At 42.3% G+C, this 27,075-nt stretch overlaps 1 protein-coding gene across 4 annotated transcripts in view; it reads right to left on the bottom strand.

The window, feature by feature from the left end:
- Positions 1-17,184: 17,184 nt before the first annotated feature.
- LOC139532233 (inactive dipeptidyl peptidase 10-like) overlaps positions 17,185-27,075 on the bottom strand; it is a 50,044-nt gene continuing 40,153 nt past the window's right edge. For all 4 annotated transcript variants that reach the window (XM_071329604.1, XM_071329602.1, XM_071329603.1 and 1 more), the window contains 18 exons: positions 26,656-26,810; positions 25,123-25,220; positions 24,507-24,630; positions 24,352-24,390; positions 24,048-24,155; positions 23,815-23,906; positions 23,568-23,615; positions 23,255-23,376; positions 22,850-22,897; positions 22,239-22,337; positions 21,989-22,058; positions 21,512-21,706; positions 20,225-20,279; positions 20,041-20,137; positions 19,696-19,754; positions 18,622-18,718; positions 18,418-18,491; positions 17,185-18,171 (listed from right to left, as the gene is read on the bottom strand). In XM_071329604.1, coding sequence (XP_071185705.1) covers positions 18,031-18,171; positions 18,418-18,491; positions 18,622-18,718; positions 19,696-19,754; positions 20,041-20,137; positions 20,225-20,279; positions 21,512-21,706; positions 21,989-22,058; positions 22,239-22,337; positions 22,850-22,897; positions 23,255-23,376; positions 23,568-23,615; positions 23,815-23,906; positions 24,048-24,155; positions 24,352-24,390; positions 24,507-24,630; positions 25,123-25,220; positions 26,656-26,810 — 1,721 coding nt within the window. In that variant the 3' untranslated portion in view covers positions 17,185-18,030. The remainder of the gene's footprint in view (positions 18,172-18,417; positions 18,492-18,621; positions 18,719-19,695; positions 19,755-20,040; positions 20,138-20,224; positions 20,280-21,511; positions 21,707-21,988; positions 22,059-22,238; positions 22,338-22,849; positions 22,898-23,254; positions 23,377-23,567; positions 23,616-23,814; positions 23,907-24,047; positions 24,156-24,351; positions 24,391-24,506; positions 24,631-25,122; positions 25,221-26,655; positions 26,811-27,075) is intronic.

Genomic DNA, 27,075 nt, shown 5'->3' with positions numbered 1-27,075 from the left:
AAGTTACACATTTTTCAAGTACACCAAAGGTTTTAGTGCAAGCACTTTCTCCTTGGCGTTGACCCTCATCTACTGAAAATGATTTTGCCGAATGTCAAGAGTGAAACATGACTCATATTAACTAATAACCTGCAATAATAGACTGTTTAAGCTTTTCAAACAGTGAGCACCAGTGTCATACCACTTACTCTATTTCACACTCCTGATGAAAATGACTCCACAAAACAACTAGCCTTGAAACTTTCCACATGATCTGCTTTTCAAAAGGGGAGAGGAGATAGGGGAAATTGGGGATTATCCCACACACAGAACAGCCCTAAATGGAGAATATTGATCTTAGTTGCTTGTGGTGGCAGCCAAAAGGAGGCAGGTAGCATTAATTTGCATTAGGACAGGCAGACAGAGGACAGGACACTCTGGCTTGAGTCCCAAATGACACCCTATTCCCTATGTAGTGTGTTACTTTTCACCAAGGGCCCATAGGGCTCTGGTCAGAAGTAGTGCACTGCATATGGAATAGGGTACCATTTGGGACGTAGCCTCAGTGCTGATTCATGGTCATTTAGGCTGCATGTTACTAAAGTGATAACACTGGACCTTGAATAAAAGATCAGGGGATTTATTAATCCACCTTCCAGTCAGGGGAGTAATATTATTCCAATACACGCTAGTGTTAGAAACTGTGAATGAGTGTTTATCATAAGCATTGGAGAGGTGATGTCACGCTATTTGCAGTTTGGTGCGATTTTTCATATTTTTCTGTTGCTGTGTTTGAACATAGAGGACTGAGTGTGTGTGTGTGTCACAAAGGCCAATCTGTGTGTGTGTGTGTGTGTGTGTGCGAACCTGTGTGTGCACCGGTATCATCCAAGGTGGTATCTCTGGGTGAACTGGAGCCTGTCTGCCACACACGATGAGGGATGGGCCGATAAGGTCACACAGAGACACAATATTAATGTAATTAAAGGTAATCCACTTAGCTCAGGTTTTATCTGCTCGCAGGCTCCCGCTCAATCTAGGATTTACATAATTTACTGAGCCCCAATGTCAAAGAGCAAACTCCAGCACTACGCTGAAATGTGGCCCGGATCAACAAAAGGGATTGGGGGGAAAGGGACAATGTCACAGTCAGAGAGAACGAGAGAGGGAGAAGAAAGAGAGAGGGAGAAGGGGGGTTGAGGGAAGTTGGGGACGATTATTGTCATAATGCCCATATTTTGTATTATTGTATTGCTAATCAACTTTTGAATTTATGGATGATTGACATTATACAGGAAAATATGAACTACTTAATAACAGTTGAAAATGTACTAAATAAGACGTAATGACAGGGACACAAATGCTAAATCATAGGCAAAAAACACACAACACTATCCATACTGTTGTTTTCTATTGGAAATGTTCAGCGTTTGCATCATTCAAGGTTACCCTACTTTGCTCCTAAGGGACACTGCATTAACTTCTAGGAGAGGGCCAGACTGGAGGTGAGGGTCAGACTGGAGGTGAAGTGGAGTGACAGCATGGGTCTGGAAAGAGCATCAGACAGCTAGAGTAGAGCTGGAGGACGTTAGTCGTGGGAGGTCTGTCTGCTGCACTGCTCTACCGGTATTCCACAGACACGTGTTTGGCACCTGCTGAGGCTTGCTCAAAGACTGGGCTATGGATCATGGAGGAGGGTCTCAACATCCTTTTTAAAAGCACATCTTGTGTGACGTTGTTCATTAGAAATATTCCGGGTTGTCCTCACAAGATTCTGCTCTCATTTTATTTGTTCGTTTTATTCTATTTAATTTTGTATTACATTTCAAAATTTAATACAAGAAAATAATCCCAATATGCTAAAATATTCTATCTTTATTATAGTGGGATTCCTTTTCACAGTAAGAGTTTTTTACGGATTATGTTTCTGATAAATGATATGACTTGAATCATTGCAGCAAGAAATCGAGGCGCCAAGCGGTCAGTCTGACCACAAACATAGCCAAATTGATTACAGGGTTGGGGGGAAAAAAACATGCTGGAGAGCCCTGGTTCACACCAAACAATACACAGAACCATCAGATGTGTGTGTGTTAGCGTGTGTGTTAGCCTTCCAGTGTGAGAGCGTATGAATGTGAGTGCCCAACTGCCCATCATTTTAACTGTAACAATATCATAACAAGGCATGGCACAAGCTGCCAAGGGGCAGTCTATGAAGAATGAGTCAAATACACAGAGGCAGGACACAAGTGAGACAGTTGTGCTTTTGGATGCTACAGATGTAGAATCTTCATTTGAGCCAGTTTGCTACAGCAGGAAAATAATCCTGCAGAAACAGGAAACGTGAATTAATACGTGAATTATAATGAATGGACATTTTTGTTGGGGTCGTCACATTTTTCGTTAGGGCAAATCAGTCTGAAATTTCAAAGTGTAATCATTTCCTACATACGGGGCGATCAAATTAAGATCCTACACCTGTACACTGGCGGTATGGTAAGTAGATGGGGCTCCAGTAGTCAATGTCTGACAGACAGGTGCACATTTTCTAGGCCTGTTCACAGCGGATCAAGGCGTTTGGTCCTTCTCCGCATCACCCCACACCGGCCTCCAGGGTCTCTCCAGGGGCTCCCTACAACACCCCATGGCCAACACACTGCTGCTATTGTTGCCCCCATCAGATGAATTGCAAACAGCTCATGATTTACCAAGCTGTCTGGCGTTGTCTAACTGCATGGCTCTGGCCCTAATGGAGTTTTCAGCTTTTGGATTTCACATCTTGGGCTGAGCCAAATACTCAAGAGGATGAAAACAAGTTGGTCTCGCAAGAGTTCAGCAATATGATATTGGCACTGCAGTCCCTGTAATATGAGAGTACAGGGGTTACAAAAAGACACGTACTGGGCAAAATAACCGTAACATTTCAGATAGATGGGATGGCACCTTGTCCAAGGTGAGTTCTGAATACTCTAACCAGCGGTTAGACCTACATCACACGGAACAGAGTTGAATTTTTAACCGTGTGGTGCTACTTTGCATGAGTCCATCTAATGTACTAGTCTGCTCAATGTGGCAATCAGGAAGAGCACGAGGGGTTGCTACATGTCTACCAGGCCCTATTGTATGTTGTCTGGGTAATTTATGACACGATGCCTGTGTCGACCAGTTGAACTTCCTTCACCGCCGTGCGACTCCCGCCCGCTGCAGCTGCCCGCCAAATGCCGCCTTTGAGAAATCGATCATTTCACACCTCGTAAAGCATTTTTCCTCCAAAAATGTGGATCAAGTCTGCCCCCCCAGCGCCCCCCCCCCCCCCCAGCGCCCCCCTTAGCCCCAGCCCCTTCAAAATGCATAATCCAACCGACACCGCAGCAAATCCAAACTCATATTAGTCTCAGGCTCCCAGTAAAGTTTAGAATCGAGGTAGCCTACACAAAAGTGGCCATTCCCTTGGCGGCATCATTTCATGCATTTGGCAAATGGATACCCCTACACTTGGTAATGCAAAGTTTTACAGTGTACTGTATGCCTGACCCATAAAGTCATAGGATGAAATATTATGAGTGCACAACTCAAAATGTGTCACGTGACATGGAAATTAGATTAGACCAAAATCGTCTGCTATGAGCAACTCCAAATGCACTGATCCTCCTGCAAACCTCTTTACTTGTATGGGTTTCTATAAGGATTCTAAACCTTTAACCATGCACAATACACACTGTGTAATACCCTCTAAAGTATAAATGGCAAACTCTTGGAGTGACTAATAAAACCAGGAATAAAGTGCTAACTGCACAGATTTCCTTAATCCACCTTGATGTTTTTTTTTTACTTAGCAGCTTAGCCTTAAATCGTTTAGACCTCATGCTTTGGTAAATCATAGGTGTTAAGTGAGTAGTTATGAGAGACTAGAGGGGAACAACAATTATCACACACGCACACGCTTTTCAGGGATTCAGTGTGCTCTGCTGTAAATAAGTTGGGGACATTCCGATTAAGTGGAGCCAGACCGACATTCAATAAAACTGTCCCTATGCCTCTCTTTTTGGTCAATCCAAATACTGAAAATGTTCCCACTCACTGTATTGTAAGTTGCCTCGAGTCGGATAAGAGCGCCTGCTAAGTGGCATATAATTCGCATTTCCTGGAACCCTAGGAAGAAGACAGCAAGACACAGAATTCTGTCAAGGCTGAAAAATAGTCACGGTTGTATTCTAATGGAGGATCCATGTTCAAAGCTTTCTCATCTTCTCAACAGCACACATCATGACCTAGCTTGAGAGGCAAGTGCAATCAAATGATAATGCAGCATTTGCAATAAAGCAGAGCCCCGGTCCTTCTCCCATATAATTACAGTGATACCGCGGCTCCTGCTCTTCAGCGGGAGGCTCAGAGGTGTTGTTCCTGTCCATATATGTGAAGGGGTTATCACTGCTTAATGGCATCATTGCTTGTAAATTAATTCAGGGCTGTCAGCAGCTCACCGCACTTATCAGTTAATGTGAACGAATAGGCTGTGGGGGGGGGGGGGTTATATCTCTAGAGGATAGAGGGAGGAAAAAGGGGGATAAGGGGAAGGATGAGAAGGTAGAAAGAGGGAGAGCGAGAGGAAGGGAGGAGGAATAGAGAGGGAAGAGAAAGAGATAGAGGGATAGAGAGAGAGAGAGAGAAAGAGAGAGAGAAGATGGGTGGAGGGATCCCTATTAGGGTGTCAGATGGGCCGATAGTAGCAGTAGCCTCCTCCGGATGATAAGTGAATCCGACCTGGCACCCGATTCATCATCCCGGCTGGCCCAATATTGAGGGTCCTTCAGTTATCAGCACTATTTGTCCCAGTGTCACAACCCTGGTATAAATCTTCCACCGGAGGCCCCTCTCGTTAAACTGATCCCCCCCATTATGAGTGCAGTTGCCCCCACATGATCAGCCTCCTCCAGCCCCCCCCCCCCACCGACCCCTCAGTTGTTTCTTATTAACCCTTCACCCTCTGCATGTAGGTTCAATTCCCTGACGAAGATTATTATTTTTTTTAAACCTTAGCCCAGATCCCATTGACGCCGAAGCTCCGGTGACAAATTGGGACAGACAGTGACAAATTGTTGGGAAAACACTCACTGCAGGGATTACATTTAGCACGGTGGAGGAGCCATTGGGAATTGGATTATATGGGATAATGATGATACAGAATAGTGCAGAAAATGCAGATGTGAATGTGAGTAATTACCATTAGCTGATGTGGGTTTTTTTCTTTCACAAATCAATTTACAGGAAGAAGATAATATGAAAATAGATAGAGCATTACGAAGTCTTTATCAAAATCCATTTAAAGAAAACAATGTCAGAACTACTTGAAGTGACTGTCCTCACACACATCTGCTTCGGTTTGGAAGTGAGGCACAAGGCACAAGCACCATATGGCCAATTGTTCTGGTTGCCTCACATCCTCAAGTATTTTGTTGTTCAATAACATTTCCCACCCTTTTTTACGCAATGGAAAGTGGGAGATATATGCGAGAGCCCCCAATCTCCTACAGAGTAAGGACAGATCAAGAAATCGTTCTAACTACTTATGACAAGTTGTGGAGACCAGCTAAACATCTGCTGGGCAGCGTCTGAGCCAGGGAAGAAGCAGTGGAGGAGAAAAGACAGGTCCAAATGAATAGAGAAATATGACTAATAGGACTATATCTTCCCAGGAGTCTCCAGGGGAAGCTACATATATGCATAGACCTAATCTGATCTAGCGTCTCCTTACCCATATCTATCCTGTTAACATCGTGAAGGCACATAAAGAATGGTATTCACTCTCTAGTCAAGGTGTTTGGTTCAGAAACTACAGATGAGACCGTCTTTAGTCGAAGCGTTTACTTGACAAAAATAAACACTTTTTGTCCTCTCATTGTACTTCCCGAAATGTCTGTCTTTAAGTAATCAATGTATTCGCTGCTGTGCGGGACATTAATTTCACCCCAGAATAAAGTACAAATGTCCTCACAAATACATTCCAACATACCACTTATTTGACGGTATGAATGGCTGAAATAGATTCACAGCAAAATGGGTTTGGCAAAACGTCAAAGACTAAACAATGCAGGCTTTTTAGCCACTTTAAAGACAACAATAAGGTACTATGCATCATCCTTTGTGATCGATTCTGTGGGACCATTATAGGCTATGGTTTCTGAGACAGCAACCCACAAAGCATTAGAGAGAGGTAATAACGGTAGTGATTTCTGCTCATTCTGCTTGACTCTAAAGAAATGAAGCCAAATTAATAAAGCAGTCAAGCCATAAATGTATAAAAAAAAAACATGCTGTTTGTTTAACATGTTGAAACCTCTGTGGATCGTCACTATTGGAGCGCTGGCCACCTTGTGCCCCCTAGTGCTAGTGTTTGAGCACACACACGTGCACACATCTCGATTGAGAGGGGAAAAACAACACAAATCATCTCAAGTAATAAAAGTCCCAGGAACAATAGCAGAAGGCCGCCACTGCAGTGGTTGCAGCTGTGTTTTCCCCTTCTTTGTGCAGCAGGTTTTCAGAGGCATCATCTCAGGTTCTGCCTCTACTGTTTGCTGCTCTGCCAGCTTGAAACGCCTTGCTAGCCGTTTAAAGGTATTATCTGTTAAACAGTAGCACCGACTACTGCCTGAGATACAGTTATATAGACTGAGGAAAGGAAATACTTTTTTGTTCTGTCTGCTGGCTGGCACATTTAGGTACTAGAGTCCACGCAAGCACAACCACTAGCCAGTACATCCCCCAGCCACTCCCCCCACCTCAGTTATCTAATTAGCCCAGACCCATCCATTAAGAATACTGGGCAGCAGGCCGGCAGCCATACGCGTATTACGCACCATACTAACCATGCTACTTAGAGCCCATGAAGGCAATACATTCTAGTCTTAAAGCTGCGTTCTGCCCGCCTGCACCTATAATGATCGCTAATTGAATGAAGAAAGAGGAAGTCTGCGCTCTTGAGAATGGTGGATTCTGATTGGCTGGTGGATTGCGAGCCTTTCGGTTGCTCCAAACTGTCAGTGTTAATCAAGTCTCATCTCTTAACACTGGGCTGGTAGTTATCAATGAGGTTGAGATTAATATTCGGGGCGAAACAGATGATAAATCATTTGTGCGTAATTAGTGCACACGGCAAGGTTACAGCTGACATGAATTTTTATCTTAATTACGTGGGAAATTTGTTCCATTAATTTAATTTGGCTTGCTCGAATGAGTCCGACACCTAACAAAGTTAATCTTACACCTGTCATTGGCAGCAGGAGAGGAAAGGACTATGTGGGTTTGGGAGGAAGAAGGGAATAGGTTCTTCATATTGCTGGCTCTTTTAAGTGGTGTGTGTGTGTGTGTGTGTGTGTGTGTGTGTGTGTGTCTGTGTGTGTGTGTCTGTGTGTGTGTGTCTGTGTGTGTGTGTCTGTTTGTGTGTGTCTGTGTGTGTGTGTGTGTGTGTGTGTGTGTGTGTGTGTGTGTGTGTGTGTGTGTGTGTGTGTGTGTGTGTGTGTGTGTGTGTGTGTGTGTGTGTGTGTGTGTCTGTTTGTATGTGTCTGTTTGTGTGTGTGTGTGTGTGGGTGCGTGTGTCTGTTTGTATGTGCTCGTGCGTGAGTGTGTGTGTCTGTTTGTATGTGCTCGTGCGTGAGTGCGTGCATATGTGCAAGTATGTGTATGTGGCCATAGAAAAGCCAAACAGGAGCACCTCAGCCTCTGCCCATCTGTTCTAGAATTTCCCCCAAATCACCAATTCTCTTAGTTTACAACTAGGGCATCATGTTGTTGGAAAATTATAACCTTGATTTGTAGAACTGACGTATCGAATCAGACATTTTGCAATGGAGGGTTAAATGAGCTCCGTTTTATGGAAGTCACAGAGTGTGACAGTACATTGAGTGTATTATTATGTCTGGTGTCACCAGACAGTGTCAAGGCTGTTCATTGGCTCTCATCAGGGAGAGGAGGCCGCCACAAGGCCCTTGTCATGGATAGCTGCTTCATATAATTAGCATACTTGATTAAAAAGTAGGAATAGGACAATAACCCTGGAATTATTCAATCAGATGCCTAATTTTTCTCGGTACCTAACAGGCTGACTACACCGCTCGTGTCGTGTGCGTGAGGATTGCAAAATAAATTTAGAAATCTATATTATTCAATTATTGCACCCACACTGCTCGCGCGCACCAACGAGCGTCTGCGTTGCCAAGGGCTAAAATAGAAGTCAGTTCTATTTCTGACGCAGATCGTGCTGCAAGTCCTGCCTCTTCCATCTCCTCATTGGTTTATAGAAGCAGGTACCAACGTGCCATCTCCTCATTGGTTATACCCACATGGGTGACTGAAAGACGAACGAGGTCGGTGGTGGTAATGCATCTAATTTATGCCAATCGCATTATAAAGTCAAGAGAAGAAAAAGCCTGGAATGAGGAGAGATGACTAGAAACGATTCGGTTGACCGTTTTATGTGTGGATTAATTGGCTGAGTAGAGAACCTTGTGCATTTCAGGTAAAATAACAACTCAATGTTTATATCCCAGGACAAATTAGCTAGCAACAGCAAGCTAACTAAATAGGACAAATTAGCTAGCAAGTGCAAGCTAACTAGCTAAATTGCCATAAATGTTTAATGCTTTTCGATCTGTCCCCAAATTAATATAATTGGTTCAGTGTTTGTTTTAATATTTTAACCTGAATGTCGTGATCGCATTTGGTGTGGGGGGACAAAATCAATTTATGCACGATGGCGCACGATGGCGCATGCGCGCAGCCGGTTTGGGTTCCGTGTAAGAATCAGATAATTTAGTAGCAATATTGCAACAGTTTTTGTGAACATAATATCGAAATGGGCAACACAGAAAACAAGATAACAAAATAATAAGACCTCAAATCAAATCATAGTTTTCAAGTGGATGTCCTTTGGTCAGGATGTCTTTTTTTGAAGTAGTGCTAGTAGTCTATTAGTGCCATAATAACAAGCACAATAGTACTACAGGAAATAACTGAATTTAATCAACTCAAAACCTTACTACCGATTAGAAGAGAAGGGTGAACCTGAAGGGAGCATCAGACATCCCACTCTCTGAGGGAGTTGGGATATGCAAAATACACATATTTCTAATTCACACATGCTATACTACATAATTGTGTGAAATAGGACAAATAGGACAAATATAAGCATCCACAAAATGAATAACTATTAATATTATTATCACGTTCGACATTAAGCCATGATAATTACACGACCAATCCCGTGACACTGAAGGTTAACCGAACGGGAAAGCCCCGAAAATGACTGATTTAAAAACAAAGGGGCCTTAATCGAATTCACCTGCTCCTCAGTCATTAAAACTGGCAACTCTATTACCTGGCTGTATAATTCACAGTCCATTATGGCCTCCGCCATTCTAATAGAACGTCTATCCCGCTGTAATACAGACACCTCAGGCTTCGAGCCATTTGTCAAGCCTGTGATTTCACCTGGAAACTATGTTTTACCCCACGGAGCAGCTCTCGGCTCCTCAAACACTTACTCTGGCACGGAGCAGCTCTCAGCTCCTCTCGGCTCCTCAAACACTTACTCTGGCACGGAGCAGCTCTCAGCTCCTCAAACACTTACTCTGGCACGGAGCAGCTCTCGGCTCCTCAAACACTTACTCTGGCACGGAGCAGCTCTCAGCTCCTCTCGGCTCCTCAAACACTTACTCTGGCACGGAGCAGCTCTCAGCTCCTCAAACACTTACCCTGGCACAGAGCAGCTCTCAGCTCCTCACACGTCACTTACCCTGGCACGGAGCAGCTCTCGGCTCCTCACACGTCACTTACCCTGGCACGGAGCAGCTCTCGGCTCCTCACACGTCACTTACCCTGGCACGGAGCAGCTCTCGGCTCCTCACACATCACTTACCCTGGCACGGAGCAGCTCTCGGCTCCTCACACGTCACTTACCCTAGCACGGAGCAGCTCTCAGCTCCTCACACGTCACTTACCCTGGCACAGAGCAGCTCTCAGCTCCTCACACGTCACTTACCCTAGCACGGAGGAGGACGAGCTAATGATCGACTGATTCCGAAAGAGACACTCAAGAAAATAAAGGGGGATTGGTAGGTTCTAGGTTACATCACTGTCTTGATATTAGATCAGATATTGATGCTTGAAGATGCTGCTGAGGATGATGGCGAGGGGGAGGAAGATGATGACGAAGAGGATGCTGAGTATCACAAGTAATATTATTGATTTGAAGTTTTTCACACATTTTACCTCAGACCGCAGCCTCAAGACACCGTGTCAGCATATAATGCCATAGGGAGTCTCTGAGCTGCTCTTTAGACCAGGTGAAGTCAGGTTGAAGCCAGATGAAGGAGGCTCCCTGATTAGAAACAGACTACTGGAGAACATCTCCTCTCTCGAGTTCTGCTTCATTGGCCAGGCGATGACCTCTAAGAGCTGGAGAGAACATCATTATGGAGCTGCCTCAGTAATAAGAAGACAGAAGGGAAAGAGGACCGAAGATCCTAGTCTTGCTCAAGTATCCAAGGATTTCAGGCTCTGTAGGATAGCAGGAACACCAAACTACGTATCACCAGTACAGTGTCTTAAAATCCTATGTGGGCACTTGATTAATGAAATACATTTAAAAAAATCCCTATAATCCAATGTTTTTTGGGAGGGCAGTATATAAGCACCTGTAGATAGTCCCACTTCTATTAAATGAACGTCTTCACAGTGAATGTGCTGCTATTGTTCTCACAGCGGTGTTGTATTAGGATTGAATTACATTTATAATAAGTTAATAACTGCATAAAAATACATGCATGTTGTTCCCTTCTGGTGAATGTATAAGGATTACATTACAAATACAATTTGACTTCGATAGATCAGGTCATCCAGCATTTAGCCTAGGCTTGGACAGCATGTGGACAACAGCGCGCTCCTGTGGTGAGCAAAAATACTCAAACGCACCTGTCCAAAACGAAATAGTTAGATTAGAGCACCACCTGCAGGTGAAAAGGCACCGTGACCATATAATATGTTCAATACTGTAATTTCATCCTACAGCCTTTATCTCTATTCTACTCAGTGTCATGCAAGACAACATGCATGTATTGTAACACTGCACTCATATCGCTATTTCATTCATAGGTTGTTCCATATTTCTAAATGTCAAGTACTTAGTTCAATTGTTTGCAAATAACAGCAGTGGTTGACGAATGCTGACTGCTGAGCTGTCTATCTAAGCATCAGTCCCCATCACTGTGCCCAGTTTCCACCCTGGCCATTTGTCACACCAGAGTTGAGGTGGCACTGGCAGATGTATCCACCATTATGGCTCTGGCTCTATAAATCCCTGGTGCCTCCGTTGCTCATTCATCTAGCAGTGAGGTTAAGGCGACTGAGACACAGATGGCATTGACCTAGAGCCACTGGAGCCGTGCTAGCTCTTCAGTAGGCCTGGCTAGTTGTCACCAATGGGGTGTGAAGGTGTTTAGAGCTGAGCAGACCTCAATGTCCTGCAGAGTGCCAGATAAGCAGCCTCTTTCTATCTCGCTTTGAGGGGAGCCTGGAGGGGCTGTCTTGGCTAATTAGAGGGCCAGGAATCCGTGGTTACAATCCACTCACTGTACTAATATCATATGCATAGTAAGCTGTCATCTATCAACTGGAATGACAAGAAGGATACACCTGTATTGCAGGAACTGGCTGATAATGTCGTCTGTCCCTCGTTGTAAGAATGTAGATGAAATTCATTTGTATTGAATCAACAGACAATCTATTGTCAATCTAGTTCATGTTCAGTGGCTATTGTATACGTGTGTTCGTCTACAGGCCCGAGGACTGCGCAGGTCGAAATGCACTCATGTGTCACACAGTTTGTGTCAGATGGTTTGTGCATTCAGCGGCTGAAGCACTGTCCAAGTGGACTGTCTGGTTCTCTGTTTCTGGAATGGCAAAACTGCAGCAAGAGACCCGATTGGTTGACTAGAACGAGATGACTTGATGCAACTTGGGCATAACAGGTGCCCCGCTAAACGCTGCAGCTATTCAGGACTCATGGAGGTCCCACCCTGGTCCCTCCCCCTTCCTTCCCACCCACCCTCAGTAGCTGAGAGCAGCTGCTCCAGCATACAGTAGAGCTGATCTGCAGTAGCCACGGCTCCAGATGTCTCTGCTGGGAGGTATTAGTGGAGGGTCATGCTCTGGAATTTACTGCAAATCTTCCCCATCCTTCACTGCCACCAGAATGCGCAGACCCCCCTGGAGTTTGGCCCTGAGACGAGTTAGGGGGAAGCATTTCAGTGCGACACCTACTGGATTTTTGTAGACCCTAGCATTAGGCCTAGGCTATATGTGTATGAGGTATGGTGAGTTTTAAGGGAAAGCATGAATTAATAGTGGTTTACTGACTGTAGTGGCTCCCACATGTGTGACAGGTGAGGTGACAAAGTTGAGATCCATTTTCCCCATCCAGTGAAATAAAAACCTTGTTAAAGCTCAACTCTGTTTGCTTTTTAAAGCCAGGTGGTCATGGCGATGGCCACTTAAAGGTCAGAGGCCGAGAGAACGGGCAATCTATTACTCGGCACTGACGGGCACTATTTCCACCGCCAGGTGCGGCGAGCGCTGTGACAGCGATTGTTAATGGATGGCATGCCACTAATATGGCGCAGATGTCTTCACATGTGGTTCCCCCATCGCCGAACGGTTTCATTGGAGTGAACGAATTAGGCAGGAACTGAAACTCCAGACACAACTGGAGGTTATTCCTTAGGGCACATCGTAGCAAAACGTTTCGCAAGAAACAAAGATGAATGTCTTATTGGAGGTGTTCAAATAGTCCCTCCCTGTTTCAGTCAGTTTCCTTCCGTTTGCTGCCGAATGAATACAACCCTGACAATCAAAAGTGATAGGCCTACTTCCTCTCTCATAACTGTCTGTATGGATATTCCGTGAGAAAACCTATACCAACATGCTGTTTAGAGGCGGGTCTCCATTATGGAATGTATGACATTGTATGCTACTACACCACATGTTTACTGAAGAAAATTGGCAGGTTGGTTGAACAGCTGAAAAATATAGGCCTACACCAGGAACATGATTGTGTCCAAAATGGCGCCCTATTCCCTATATAGTGCAATACTTTTGACCAGAGCCCTATGTGTTGTGGTCAAAACCAGTCCACTACACAGGAAATAGAGCGCTATTTGGGACGCCAACCTGGTTTGAGGAGCATTAGCTAATGACAAGAACTGAGCCCTGGTCATGGTGAAAGGATGCAAATTGTTGAGTCATAAATCCTCATCTTGTCATCCTCTCGATTTGTCTTCTCTGAGGTAAGAGGGTTTGCAGAGAAACACACCATCAGGCCCACGGGGCTTTCATTCTCTACCCCTGTCTGGTCTTGTCTGGAGAGCCACAGCAATAGGACAAATTGTTATTCTGTAGGGGAGACTGATGGTGCAGCAAGTTGAGCAGTGCTTTCACTTTTATCAGAAAGGAAGATATATTGAGCAATGCATACATGTATATGGCTTGGCTTTATGTCTGTACTGCTTACGTTTTGCTTTCGGCTTCGCTATCCCCATCTTTACCTGAGGATGGGATCGGAAGCTTCTTCCTTAAAGGAAACATATTTCTGGTCACCGGTCTTATCACAAGAATAACGTAATGTTTAATAGTAATAAAAACCTCCACCACAATAATACATCTGTTAGCCGTCTGCTGTAAAGGGTTGTGTGTAAGGGTTAACGTTGGTAGGACTATTTCAGTAGATGAGATCAGGGCACTTTACTCTGAAGTCAAATGGACTACGAAACAAATCAATAAAGTTCATATTTCTCACAAGTATGTAATACTGAACCAGCATTTTGGCACGAAGCCTGCGTTTACACAGGCAGCACAATTCTAATTTGTCTTTTGACCAATCAGATCAGCTCTTTTGCCAATTATTGGAGAAAATATCTGAATTGGGCTGCCTGTCTAAACGCAGCCATAGTGACTGCCTCAGGGCTATGACTTGGTTAAAACAGGTTATTTGTATGCAGTGCAATAAGTGCAACCAATGACAATAGTGAGAGGTAACATAATCTTAGTGGTGTACTCTGTGATTTTTAAACAGCTCATATCTGACTTCCATTCGATAATATCCAAAATAATTGAATGAAATACTCTTTTTTGAGTGATTATTGACTGTGGTTTGTCTGAGGCTGAGGGAGGAATAAACATGCAGCCAACTGAGCCACATTCCCTCTCCCACTCACCACCACAGAGTGAGACATCCAACCAGGTAGGATCATAGCCTGACAGATAGAAACATTAGGGAAGACCGGGGCCCCGTATACTGACATGGAGTCTGAACCTTGGAAGGGCATTTGAGAACTACCTGCAAGCCAATTGATCCCATTTATTTTAGATGGCAGGCTTATGAACTCTATTTCAGCCATTTATTCAACATAGGAACATAGCATAGGTCTATGTCAAATCCTCTTCAGTATAATGTGTGGCTTCCATAGTGTTCATCAGTGTTCCAGTTAAAATTCTGCAGTGAAAGGCCTTCAATACAATCTTAGACAAAAGGGTTCCTAAAGGGGTTCTGTGGCTGTCCCCATAGGATAACCTTTTTTGGTTTCAGGTAGAACGCTTTTTGATTCAAGGTAGAACTATTTTTGGGTTCCATGTAGAACGCTCTGTGGAAAGGGTTCTACATGGAACCCAAACGGGTTCTACCTTGAACCCGAAAGGGGTACACAAAGGGTTCTCCTATGGGGACAGCTGTAATGCTAACATCCTTCTTTGAGCCACTTAACCATAACATTAGCCTACTTAGAAAAATTAAGAAATAGGTCAATGGAATGTACAGTACATAGTGTTAAGTACATGTAAACAACAATACTGTGTGTCTACTCAGATTTAGATAGTGCAAAGGGCTTGGAGATATTTTCAAATGTTTTCCCCTCAAGATAATCCAGCCAATATAGACTGAATAATCAATTTGTACGCATGCATGCACACACTGTCGGTATAGGTTGTGCATTGTTGTATTAATTCAATTACATACCAAGATGATAGGAACGGGAGGAGGTGTTAAGTAACATGAATAAATATATACAGCTAATCATTTATGGTTGAGGCAACATCTATTCCTAAGGAGAGCTTTAACAGCATGGAGATGTGTGACTTTTAGTTTAGACTTCACATTGAATACACAGTGCAAGTGGCAAGTGAGTAGGACGCAGAGTGGGGAAACAGACCCTCGGGGCCTGCAGAGGCTAACATGGCCACAACAACCCATTATTATTTACAGCTTTGATACAGGTGTAGGATCTTAATTGGATCACCCTGTTGCAAGATAACTTTCCTGCATGCAAGACATTTTCAACGTGCAGTGTATTTGAGGTTTAAAAAGGCTTCTGAAGTTTGTCATTTCCACTTTGAAAATTCAGACTTGATTTTCCCTTACGAAAAATGTATCAACCCCTACAAAAAAAGCCATTAATTATAATCCACGTAATAATTCAAATTTCCTGTTGTTGCAGGATTATTTTCCTGTTGCAGCAAACTGGTTCAAATTAAGATCCTACGCTTGTATAGGGGCTGCAACTGTAAAAACATGAGGAATATGGGGTTAGAGGAGGATAAAAAGCATAGCTGTTGACAAAGAAAAATGATCTGGCTTTTGCTTTCTGCTCAACATCTCTCTCACAGACCTTCACCAGAACTGACAGTGGACATAAGAATATTATCAAGGCATGGGAAGGATCGCCTCAGGACCCGTTTATTTGTCCTATCGTACCAACTCCTCGTCACTCATTGTCATGCCAAACAATATTTGGCTTGACAATGAAAGCAACGGAGTTGGCAAGAGAACAGACAGATCTGGGACCAGAGTATGAGAAAAAGATCTTACAGACGCTCCATTATGTACTGTACGATAAGATGTATTCTGGAGATAAGCAGCTGTTCTGAACAGTACAATAAACCAATTCAGCTAGCACAGTTTAGGCTCTTCAGTGATCCATGTGTAAAAGCGTCCTCTGGCTGAGTGGCTAGGATTGCTTACAATAGCCTAACAGGCTAACAAACCATGCAGTGCTATGGTCAATGTCCATTTGACATAGTATCAGCCAGGTTGGAATTGTATTCCTATCTAGGGTGGTGAGAGCGACCCCCTACGTCACAATGATGAATGACCTCACAGCAACGACTTTAAAAAGAGGCAACGGACAGAAACCCTAAAACGCATGAATAGTAACGAAGTGCAATGCCCATCGCAAGTGAATCCGTTGTGCTACAATGGGATCTCCTCATGTGGAGATGGGAGAAGTGTGCTATTGTAATTTGGCTCTGTATCCCTCCACATCGCTCAAGCTCAAGGCCTATTTTGTAGCCTGGTTAAACCAGACTGAATGCCTCGCTCACCATTGTCTCACACAATGGGGAAGCATAGAAAACTCAGTGTATTAATATACATGGCTCTGAGGCTACCTATTTTGCACGTTCCTTCTCTCAAATAGGTTCATTCAGTCAGAGGAGACGCGGTATGAAGCTTACTCACAGGGCAGTGTTGAATTTTTCCTGTAAAGTAATTACATTTCTCTCAGTTTATGCGTCCCAAATGCCACCCTATTCCCTATGTAGTGCATTACTTTTGACCAGAGCCCTATGGTTCTGCAGGTAGTGCACTGAGAAGGGTGCCATTCAGGACGCAAACAGTCTGTCTGTAAAATAATCACACAGGCCACTGGCTAGATCCATGGGACTACAGTAGAAAATTAGCCGGCTGGCAAATCTGGCACAGACATTTTCACACATGTCGATTAATGTGCATTGCCCCTGTCAAGTACACCTAATAAAATCAAGTAAAGATGAATGGGAAACAACTACTATAACAGGGATATCATACCCAATGTGTGCATTTGTTTGTGTTATATGCAATAAATGAAGAGAACAGCAATAACCTTCAACCTGTATGCTCTCATAACTTACCATTTGAACCACTGAGACACTGAGTAGACAATGGTTACTCAAGCAGGATTAAAGACCTCAGATTCACGGTCGTTCCAGACATCAGAATTCGGTGCAGAATATATCATTTTGAGCCCCATATTTACTTGGCTCTCAGATGGAAAAGTCAACAGAAAGTCTCTCAATATGAGACCCAGAGAGACCTGTCATGGATATTTCATTGGCAGAACATAGTTGTTTTCTTAAATTCTTTATTGTTCAATTAATCCAAAGACAATGGCTATTAATCTGAAGTGTAACAAACCGCAGCAAAAACAAAGACCCTTCATTCACACAATATTCGAATAGATCACCCCCTGTAACACATATCTCAAAAATATACACACTGTATACTGTAAACGTACAGCTGAAAACAGCATATCATAAGACATGAAAAATAGCACTTCATCAGATAATATGGTGCTATATCGTATGTAACGTCACCTAATATGTGTGCATGTCAGTAACTGAAAGTACAATTGAGGCATTATTAGTGCACAGATAGGAATGGGATAAGACAGACTGAAAGCGGTAGAATTGTGTTGATGATGCTTAGTACAATTGGAATAATGTGGATAAACGTGGGCTTCAACAAAAGCATGCTTTCACAGTATAACGATACAGCTGATGGTAAAAGCTGTGAAGGGAGAAACCAGTGTATCACTGAGTGGAATTTAAAAAAATGTCAAAAATAACTTTTAACTCTCAGATTTTGTCCATCAACCATTGTGCTGTTCTACCAATAGAAAGCCTCCATGATCTGTAGTCCTGCATTTTGCACGCACGCACGCACACACCAAACACACACACACACACACACCACATTACCCCACATCAGCTATGTCTTGCCTACATTGGACACCTAATCAACAGCCAACAGCCCTCGCGAGGGCTGAGCAGTCACTGTACTGCTTCAACATAGCGATCCCAGATCCACACACGGCCCGTCTGCACGTCCTCCTGTCAGTCACCATCTAAACCTAACCCTGTCAGTCATCATCTAACCCTAAACCTGTCAGTCACCATCTAACCTCAATCCTGTCAGTCATCATCCTCTTTGCCTATCTCTTCAGGTAGCGGTGTGCTGAAGTCTTGAAAACATGTTCTGAAGTAGCCAACCAGGGACTCAGACAGGTGCTGTTGGCTCTGCAGGGACAGGAAGTGGCCCTCGTCTGGGTAAAGCTGTCTCAAACAAAGGTCAAAGGTCAAACACAAGGTCATTGGGACTGTCATTCCTGTAGTGAAGTGTGGTTACTCGTTTATCAGTTAGAAGGAAAAAGAAAGTCACTTAATGTTTTTCCTGAGTGGTGTTTGTGTGTGTGTGTGTGTTGCAAATATATTGGCTAGCAATCAAAATCACTTCAATAATCACATTATGTAATCACTCATTCAACATTTTCATTCAAATTTGTGGATCACGGCTCATACCTGCATTGTATAGTTCGCTCCAATTTTGATCAAGTGCTTAATCAACTCCGCTGAATGTTGGAAATGAACATTTGCTGAGAAAAGAACAAAATAACACCAATTGGTTTCGCAAATTGTCTTTGAAAACAACACAAGGCCAATCGCTGATTACGCCGTACTTAGGATCGTCTATTTTCCATTTCTGTTGGACGAAAGGGTAATTACCATCAGCTGTTCCGTGAATCAACAGAAAATCCGGTCCTTGGGGTCCTTTCATCATGTTTCCTTGCAGTCCTTTCATATTTGGAAGCACTCTAGAAACCTGAGAGAATAGACATGGGAGACAGTGTAACCTCAGGTTTTCTATTTTATTGAACCTTGATTTTGACCGGGAGTCATGCTGAGACCAAAGTCTCTTTCACAGATGAGCCCTGTATACACATCAATACACATCAATACACACATCAATGTTCCCATCGATATTCACATCAATATACACATCAATATACAGTATACACATCAATATACGCATCAATATACACATCAATAGTCACATCAATATACACTATACACATCAATATTCACACAGCAATATTCACATCAATATACACATAAATACACAAAAAGCTGAACAAAACCTCAGGTTTGAACAAAAAACAATATCTGAGGGAAAACCAACCACAGCAGTGAATAAAGAGTTTGTGAAAAGATTACGATATACAACTAGCCTTGTTAAATCAGATTGCTCACTTATTCCTTCACTTCACAATCAATGCTGAGCACAGTGTCCAGTCTGGTTGAGCCAGGCTACAATACAGGACTGGATCAAACCTGTCTAGCACCCCCAGGGGAACCAGTGTGTTGCTTCATTAACAGAACGTGTTCATGTCTTTTTCCATCTACCTCTCAGGACTGTATGAGTGATGCCCTGCTGTTTGTTTACGATCATTTTGACCTGCTTCTCTGAACTAGCATCATTTACATTTTAAATGGCTCGAACTGTGTGGCCCACATATTAACAACCCACTTTCGGGGGAACACTTTCACTGATTACACTGTAATCTCACACAGGAAGTTGTACGGCTTCACGAGTTATTATTCTGACTGATGAACAATACCTGGCCCATGAACACCCAACACACACACACACACACGCACACGCACACGCACACGCACACGCACACACACCCTTCAGTGTGACAGTTCCCACTGTTCTCCAATCTGCTGTGATAAACTGTAGAACCCACAAATAGAAAACCATCAATAACACCAACAAATTGACTGTGATAAACAACTTACTTGATATCTGTTGTCGTTCTGTGACGTCAGGCCAAAGTATCGCTCTGAAAATGCTGAAGCTTCGTGTAGAGAAAGTACACAACGTTTCAAAAAAGTATTCAGTTCTTTCAACTTCAATTTCATTGATAATCAAATTTGTACAGTATTTCATGTCATTTGTTGTGGAAAATGTACTCACACAAAACACATAGCACCGGTTTCCCAATCCTAGATTGAGCCTAAACCTAGACTGTAAAGCTATTTCAATGGAGATTGTGCATTCAGCTTGCTTTTCAATCCAGGACTAGGTTTAATCTCTGTCAAGGAAACTGACCTAAAGGGTAAGATCATGGAAACATTACTCACCGTAAAGTTTCCAGTCAATCACTGGGGAATTAGCAGCTGCACACTTAATCAGCGCCGTGGACCTCAGGAGCATCAAGGTGAGGTAAGCACCGTATCCCTGGAAAGAAAAGAACACCTTCACTTGTTGAACACACCCGTGAGTGTGAAGCATGGTGATCAACTGAAAGACAGCAGTTAAACTTGCCTTTCCGTAGATTCCGATCCGCGCGCGGTCAATGTATGGGAGTGTCATCAAGTATCTGTAATAAGTAAATAAAAACAACCCAAAACCGAATGACTAATTCTTTTTCCAGACATTTCATGAGGGCTTTAACACAGATGACTGACAGGGAAGTTAAAGAGTGTACAACCATGCCATAAATTTTTTATGGATTTCAATGGAAAGGGGAAAATATTGTATCATATTACACCATATTGTATCATATCACATCCTGTCTTATCTTATGGTATTGTATTATATCATATTGTATGGCATCGTATCGCACTGTATATCACATTACATCTCATGTAGTGCATTGTATATAGTATCATATCATCTAATAGTGTATATCGCATCATATATCATATTGTATATTATATATAGTCCATATATATATTCTTTCCATATACTGTCCATAATGTCTATACATCCCATCATATGTAAATAAATATACATATATATACATACAGTTGAAGTCGGAAGTTTACATACACCTTAGCCAAATACATTTAAACTCAGTTTTTCACAATTCCTGACATTTAATCCTAGTAAAAATTCCTTGTCTTAGGTCAGTTAGGATCACCACTTTATTTTAAGAATGTGAAATGTCAGAATAATAGTAGAGAGAATTATTTATTTCAGCTTTTATTTCTTTCATCACATTCCCAATAGGTCAGAAGTTTACATACACTCAATTGGTATTCGGTAGCGTTGCCTTTTAATTGTTTAACTTGGGTCAAACGTTTCGTGTAGCCTTCCACAAGCTTCTCACAATAAGTTGGGTGAATTCTGGCCCATTCCTCAACTAAGTCAGGTTTGTTGGCCTCCTTGCTCACACACGCTTTTTAAGTTCTGCCCACAACATTTCTATAGGATTGTGATGGCCACTCCAATACCTTAACTTTGTTGTCCTTAAGCCATTTTGCCACAACTTTGGAAGTATGCTTGGGATCATTGTCCATTTGGAAGACCCATTTGCGACAAGACCAACTTCCTGACTGATGTGTTGTGAAAAACTGAGTTTAAATGTATTTGGCTAAGGTGTATGTAAACTTACAACTTCAACCATATATATATATATATATACATACTCTGTGCTCCAACATAGCTCATCCTAATATTTCTCTATTTTCTAATTGCATTCTTTTACTTTTATATTTGTGTGTATTGTTAGATATTGCTACACCCGTAATACATCTGCTAAATATGTGTATGCAACCAGAAAATTATGTCATATCTCATCACGTCACATGCTGGTCGGAGGTTACATACTCCAATGCAGCTATCTGGTCCTGAACATCCACGGTACCCAGGCGCTGGTGGACCTGCTGCAGGACTCTCAGGCCCCGGAAGCCTGTCCCCCTGCCATCCAGCCTGGCCACAATCACCTCATCACAACTGACCAGCACCGAGTCCCAACCCAGCTCATACTCATCACTCACCGACTGACTGCCAGGCCCACCATCACTAAGAGGGGCGGAAGGGGGAGTGAGAGAGAAAGAGAGGGAGAGAGAGAGGGTGGTTGATTCAAGCTTCTCAAACACGTTAACTAATTTAAAGTTCCATATTATGTGAAAACATCTTCCCTCAATGAAAGAAAGCGTAATCTGACATCATGGACTTGGAGTTAGAAAATCACTGTGTTTGTTCTCAAGGTAAAGTATTCAGTTCTAAATGTATTGCTGAATGAAAATGTACTTAAGACTGTGTAAATATGTTGGAATGCTAGGAAAGAGGAGCGATGCTTACACAATCAAAAGAAGGCCATAGAGAAGAGATTCAGAAAAGTCAAGGGGATAGGTGAGTTTCAAAGGCAGCTCTGTGAGAAGAAAATATTGAATTACAATAGTTATTCAAATAAACAATATACTGTAGCGAGAGAGCGAGCGAGAGAACGAGGAAAAAAAAGTGACTGGCAGACTATATAGCAGAGAGAGAGAGAGAGAGAGATACAAATAGAAAAATAAAGAAATATACACAGAGAGAAATGGTTAGTTACCAAAGTCTTCACTTGGAATAACCCTGACATCTGACTTAGAGATCTTTTTGATTTCCAAGGCAGCTCTCAGAGGCATGTTGTTGTCCAATATAAAGTAAGCTGTGAGGATAAAGTGTGAAAGTAACCATTAACATACTGTGTGTAAAGAGACACAAGGATACTGATAATAATAGGTATTAAACTGTGATGGGAAAATCAATCAACAGATTGTTTCAAGAAGCAGATTCATTTGAGTTTGACATTTTTCTAATACAGTTGGCTGACTTCACATAGGCCACTGCATCTAAACCAGATGCCCTGTGATCCTTTGTTTTAGACTGTCACCAATTACATAATTTCAGTACAATTATGCCTCATATTCAGTATCATTGAAAAGCAGCCATGCATAAAAAATTCAAATCAATATCATTTGCATTAAAAAATACTTTCCAGATTATCATTTAAACCTTGCCAGAAAATGTCATTTGGACAGCTGATGAAAATCTATTTCACACGACGTGAAACACAGCCAACAATCTCGTGGCCAAATATGAAATAGGAACCATTAAAACAGACTGGAAACAGTACAGTACAGGAGACGAGAGTTCACATCAATACTTAGTATTACTCACTGTTTACATCATTAAAACTCTGTAGCATCACAGATGGAGCACAGGGACCTGTGGAACAGAAGATACACTGGCAATACTGCATAGCATCGCTTTGAGACTGAACAAACGCTCAGTATGATATTCTAACATGGTTTTATAGTAGTATTGTAGCTACCCTAGCCTATGTAAGCCCAACGACGTCACCCGTGGGATATAGTTATTAGAGCAGTGGTTAGGAGACCCAGGCGCCATCTGCTACTATATCATAAAATACATAATGGCATAATTGACATAATTACTCCTTAACAAGATCTCGTACATTACACAGAATAAGTTGGGTTTTACTACAGTGGCTATAACATATCCACATAAAGCTGTATTTGTCTGAATGGTTTCCAGAACGAAAAACACAGACCAGACTCGTACCTTTACACTGTAGAATAACATGCTGTTTGTTCGGGCTGATGTCTGCATCGAAGAATGTGCATGCTTCCTGGTTCATCTCACAGGTCAAACATCGTTGAGAGAACAGACCAATAGTAGATGCACTGAAAGAGGGATTGCATAATTGCATTTCAACAATGTATTACATCTATGCAATACGGAAGGATAAAACAAACTGGAGCTGAATAGGGCTAACGGCTACTAGAATGCGGCTGAAATGTCTGGTGTTATTGAGCAGAATACTTTCAGCATGCGCATTTCTTCCCGGGGAAAATGTTTTAGAATCATTTCTCACCTGTACACGTGTCTCTTTTGTGGGGAGTCTTGAGTACCGATAAAATATCTACAGTATATAGGTGAAAGCAGAATGACTTTAACTCGGGCAAGTACAGGAAACTATAGTTACAAATAGAATAGTTTCAACAGAAGAGATGTTTGAAAAGAGAAAAAAAGGTCAACACTTGTTGAAGCTCATATCTGTAACACGAAATATGATATTCGATTATTCTCATAACTGATCTGAAAGGATCGGACAGACTTACATGGTTTGCTCCCCCTCATCATAGGCTAATATCTTGGTCACCTCCCAGTTGCCTGACGTCAAGTGACGGGCATCATTTTGATCACTTCTGAACTGAGAAAAGACAAATTGTGATTTTTTTCGATAAAAACATGTTTAAAAAAAATAATAAAGACACATAGTGAGCACTGAAAAAGCCGGAGAATGACAAGACAACCAATGTCTATTTCAGAATTGGAGTATGACAGCACCCACCGATTTGGTGAACATGGCAATATGATGGAAGTCTCCTTGTCCCCCCTGCTTCACCGGTATGGTCAGGAAAAACCTGCTCCCGTCCTTTGAAAACACTGGCTCCTGGTTCTGAGGACATTGGATTTAAGGGACAGTCAACGTGCATCAATTTCCTCTTTACTATTAGCATATAGATACAATACTCACTGTTTTAAAATTGCAGCACAATTTGGAGCAAATCAAGCCCACAATAGCATTCAAATAAAATGTTACTAGATGGAAATATGAATTGCTAATATTATAGAACATTTACATGTCAGCTTACCTGTCTGGTGAGCCAGAGATCTGAAGCTTCCTCATGTTTCTGAAATTCAAGTGAAGGAACACGTCTTAGATCCAACATGGAGTACGACACAGACGACACCAATAAAACCCATTTCTAGTGAGGACCATCTTAGCGTAGGTGAAGGAAAAACCGACCTGTACACAGGATCCGATGGTGGCGTCACACACAGTGAGGAAGGATACGTTCTGGGGCCGGTTGAGCCATCGTACCGCTGCATGGGTGTTGCTGATCCACTTCACCATACTCACATAGTGTTCTCTGGGTCAACGTCAGACAAACATTCAGACGTAGAGCAACTACTTCTCTGGGACATTTTAATCATATTTCTGAATGATGGGTGTTGTGTACTTGTGAATAGCACTTGATCAAACATGCACTGTAACAATCAGGGGCAGACTGGCTGGTTCATTTTTAGTCTATGGGCCTCTTTAACTAGAATTTTTCATGCAAAATGATCACTTTCTGGCTAATAATGGTGGAATATAATTGAGGAATAATATGGACAGGTGTGGGGGTCTCAAGGAAAAAATGGGCCAGTGTGTTAGAAATTACAATACGGATTTCTGGTCCCAGTCTGCCCCTGGAAACATTTAAACATGCATACATACAGATTCAATTGTCGATATACTGGCTATAACGGTTAGTAAAGAAATAACATGCAAAGAATAACCTGGCATGCCTGGTGGCACCACAACAATTACAAATGCAGATTAAAAGAACCGGAATGCCAGAATGATGTGTCTTCCTCACCTTCCTTTCAAGCCATCAGGTGGTACCAGCTCCTGAGTGTGTGTGGGGCCATACAGGTTCACCACCAACAGCCTGACTGTAGGGTTGGGCTGGCCAGCCTGTCAGCAAACAGATCCTCATAAAGTCAATTATTAAGTATACTGAGAAAAACCAATACTGTCGCTACACCGCTTTCAAACCAAGGTGCATGAACAGTGGATATTCAGCAATTCATTATAAACTATGCTAACAATCAATGTTTCAAATGACCTCACAGGTTATTATCTTCTTAACATCTTTGTTATGCCTGGACCATTTGGATGTCTGTCCTAGCTTAACATCTTTGTTTTGCCTGGACCATTTGGATGTCTGTCCTAGCTTAACATCTTTGTTTTGCCTGGACCATTTGGATGTCTGTCCTAGCTTAACATCTTTGTTTTGCCTGGACCATTTGGATGTCTGTCCTAGCTTAACGTCTTTGTTTTGCCTGGACCATTTGGATGTCTGTCCTAGCTTAACGTCTTTGTTTTGCCTGGACAATTTGGATGTCTGTCCTAGCTTAACATCCAACCAGCGATAATCTCAGAGATGACAGAGCAAATATATATATATATTTTTTATCCCTGGAGGTAAGGAATGAACTGGCAGAATATCATTGTGAATACTTCATACAAGCAGGCTTCTTTTTTCAGGCAGATTTAGATGTGTTAGAAGTAGGGCTGGCACGGTAAACAACGAGTATGGATGAAGAACGTCATGTCTAAGTCGACAAACTTCACCTAAAAGCAGTAAGTAAGAGTAAGCCCGATTCACATCTAACAGCCGATGTAAGGAGCGACGAGGGAAGATAAAAGTAGTCCGTTTGGTGTTCTGGAACGAACAGCTGACTGTAGACAGCCGGGCATTCAAAAAGACCAGACGTGCAGTCAGGAGCCAGAGGAGAATATGTGCTTCTTTTTTTTGTTTGTTATTCGAACAGTTATACTTGTAACTATAACCGTGACCATTTGGCTGACAAATAACCGTAATCCAAAATTCCATAACCATCACAGCCTTTGTTAGAAGCGCTATTACCTCCTCCTATAAAATCTGAGCAGGGTTCTGATCATTTTGTCTAATCATTTATTCAGTTTCCAATTTCCCTTTTGATGAGACTCCATAAATACTTGATCTATCAGAATATAAGACCTTTATGTGTGCAGTAGTTGTAACCAACTCTATGCACGGGATAATCGTAACTGGATAGCCATAGTTGTTGTATCGACATGCAGTACATATAATACAGCACATCAATCGATAGCACAGAAACATGACTTCCGAAGCTCAAATCTAGTACACTGTGTGTATCAACAAAGACATACAATAGTTATATCATCCGAACTGAAATGACTGTTTCTTGAGCCAACAGTTTTTGTTGCTGTTGCTAAAACCAATAGCGTTGTTTTTCCAACAAGCAAGCACAATTTCACCAATGGGGGCAAAATAATGACACAGACAAATACACTCACTTTCTACAGCAGCATGCTATCCCATTATATTGCGTCTTTCCATTACCTTGGGGTATGGGTACTCCTGTGATCTGGGGTAGGGGCTGCCAGTGAACCGGGGCAGGAACATGTTGGGTACCAGGGTATCGTTGATCATGAGGAAGGCCAGTCTCTCTCCGTCAGGTGACCACCAGTGGACGATGTGTGACTGCAGAATCTCCTCTAAAAACACAAGGTTGAAACTACACTGTCATTTTTTTTCGGATCTATTCCTATCCACATGAATATAGGCTTCTTCTGTACACCATACTTGAAGTTGCTATATACTGTATAAGATCAATTTGTTATTGTAAATGAAGTTTAAGAGAACGTTCAAATTTGTATCTGCATCAATTGGAAATCTGTGTTTTACACAACCTTGCTGAAAATATGTCAAAAGGATGACAAATTAAGAATTTTACAGTTTTGGGTCGATGTAGATAAAACA

This window comes from Salvelinus alpinus, chromosome 10 (assembly GCF_045679555.1).
Source record: "Salvelinus alpinus chromosome 10, SLU_Salpinus.1, whole genome shotgun sequence".
NCBI lineage: Eukaryota > Metazoa > Chordata > Actinopteri > Salmoniformes > Salmonidae > Salvelinus > Salvelinus alpinus.
This window is presented reverse-complemented; position numbering and strand designations above follow the sequence as displayed.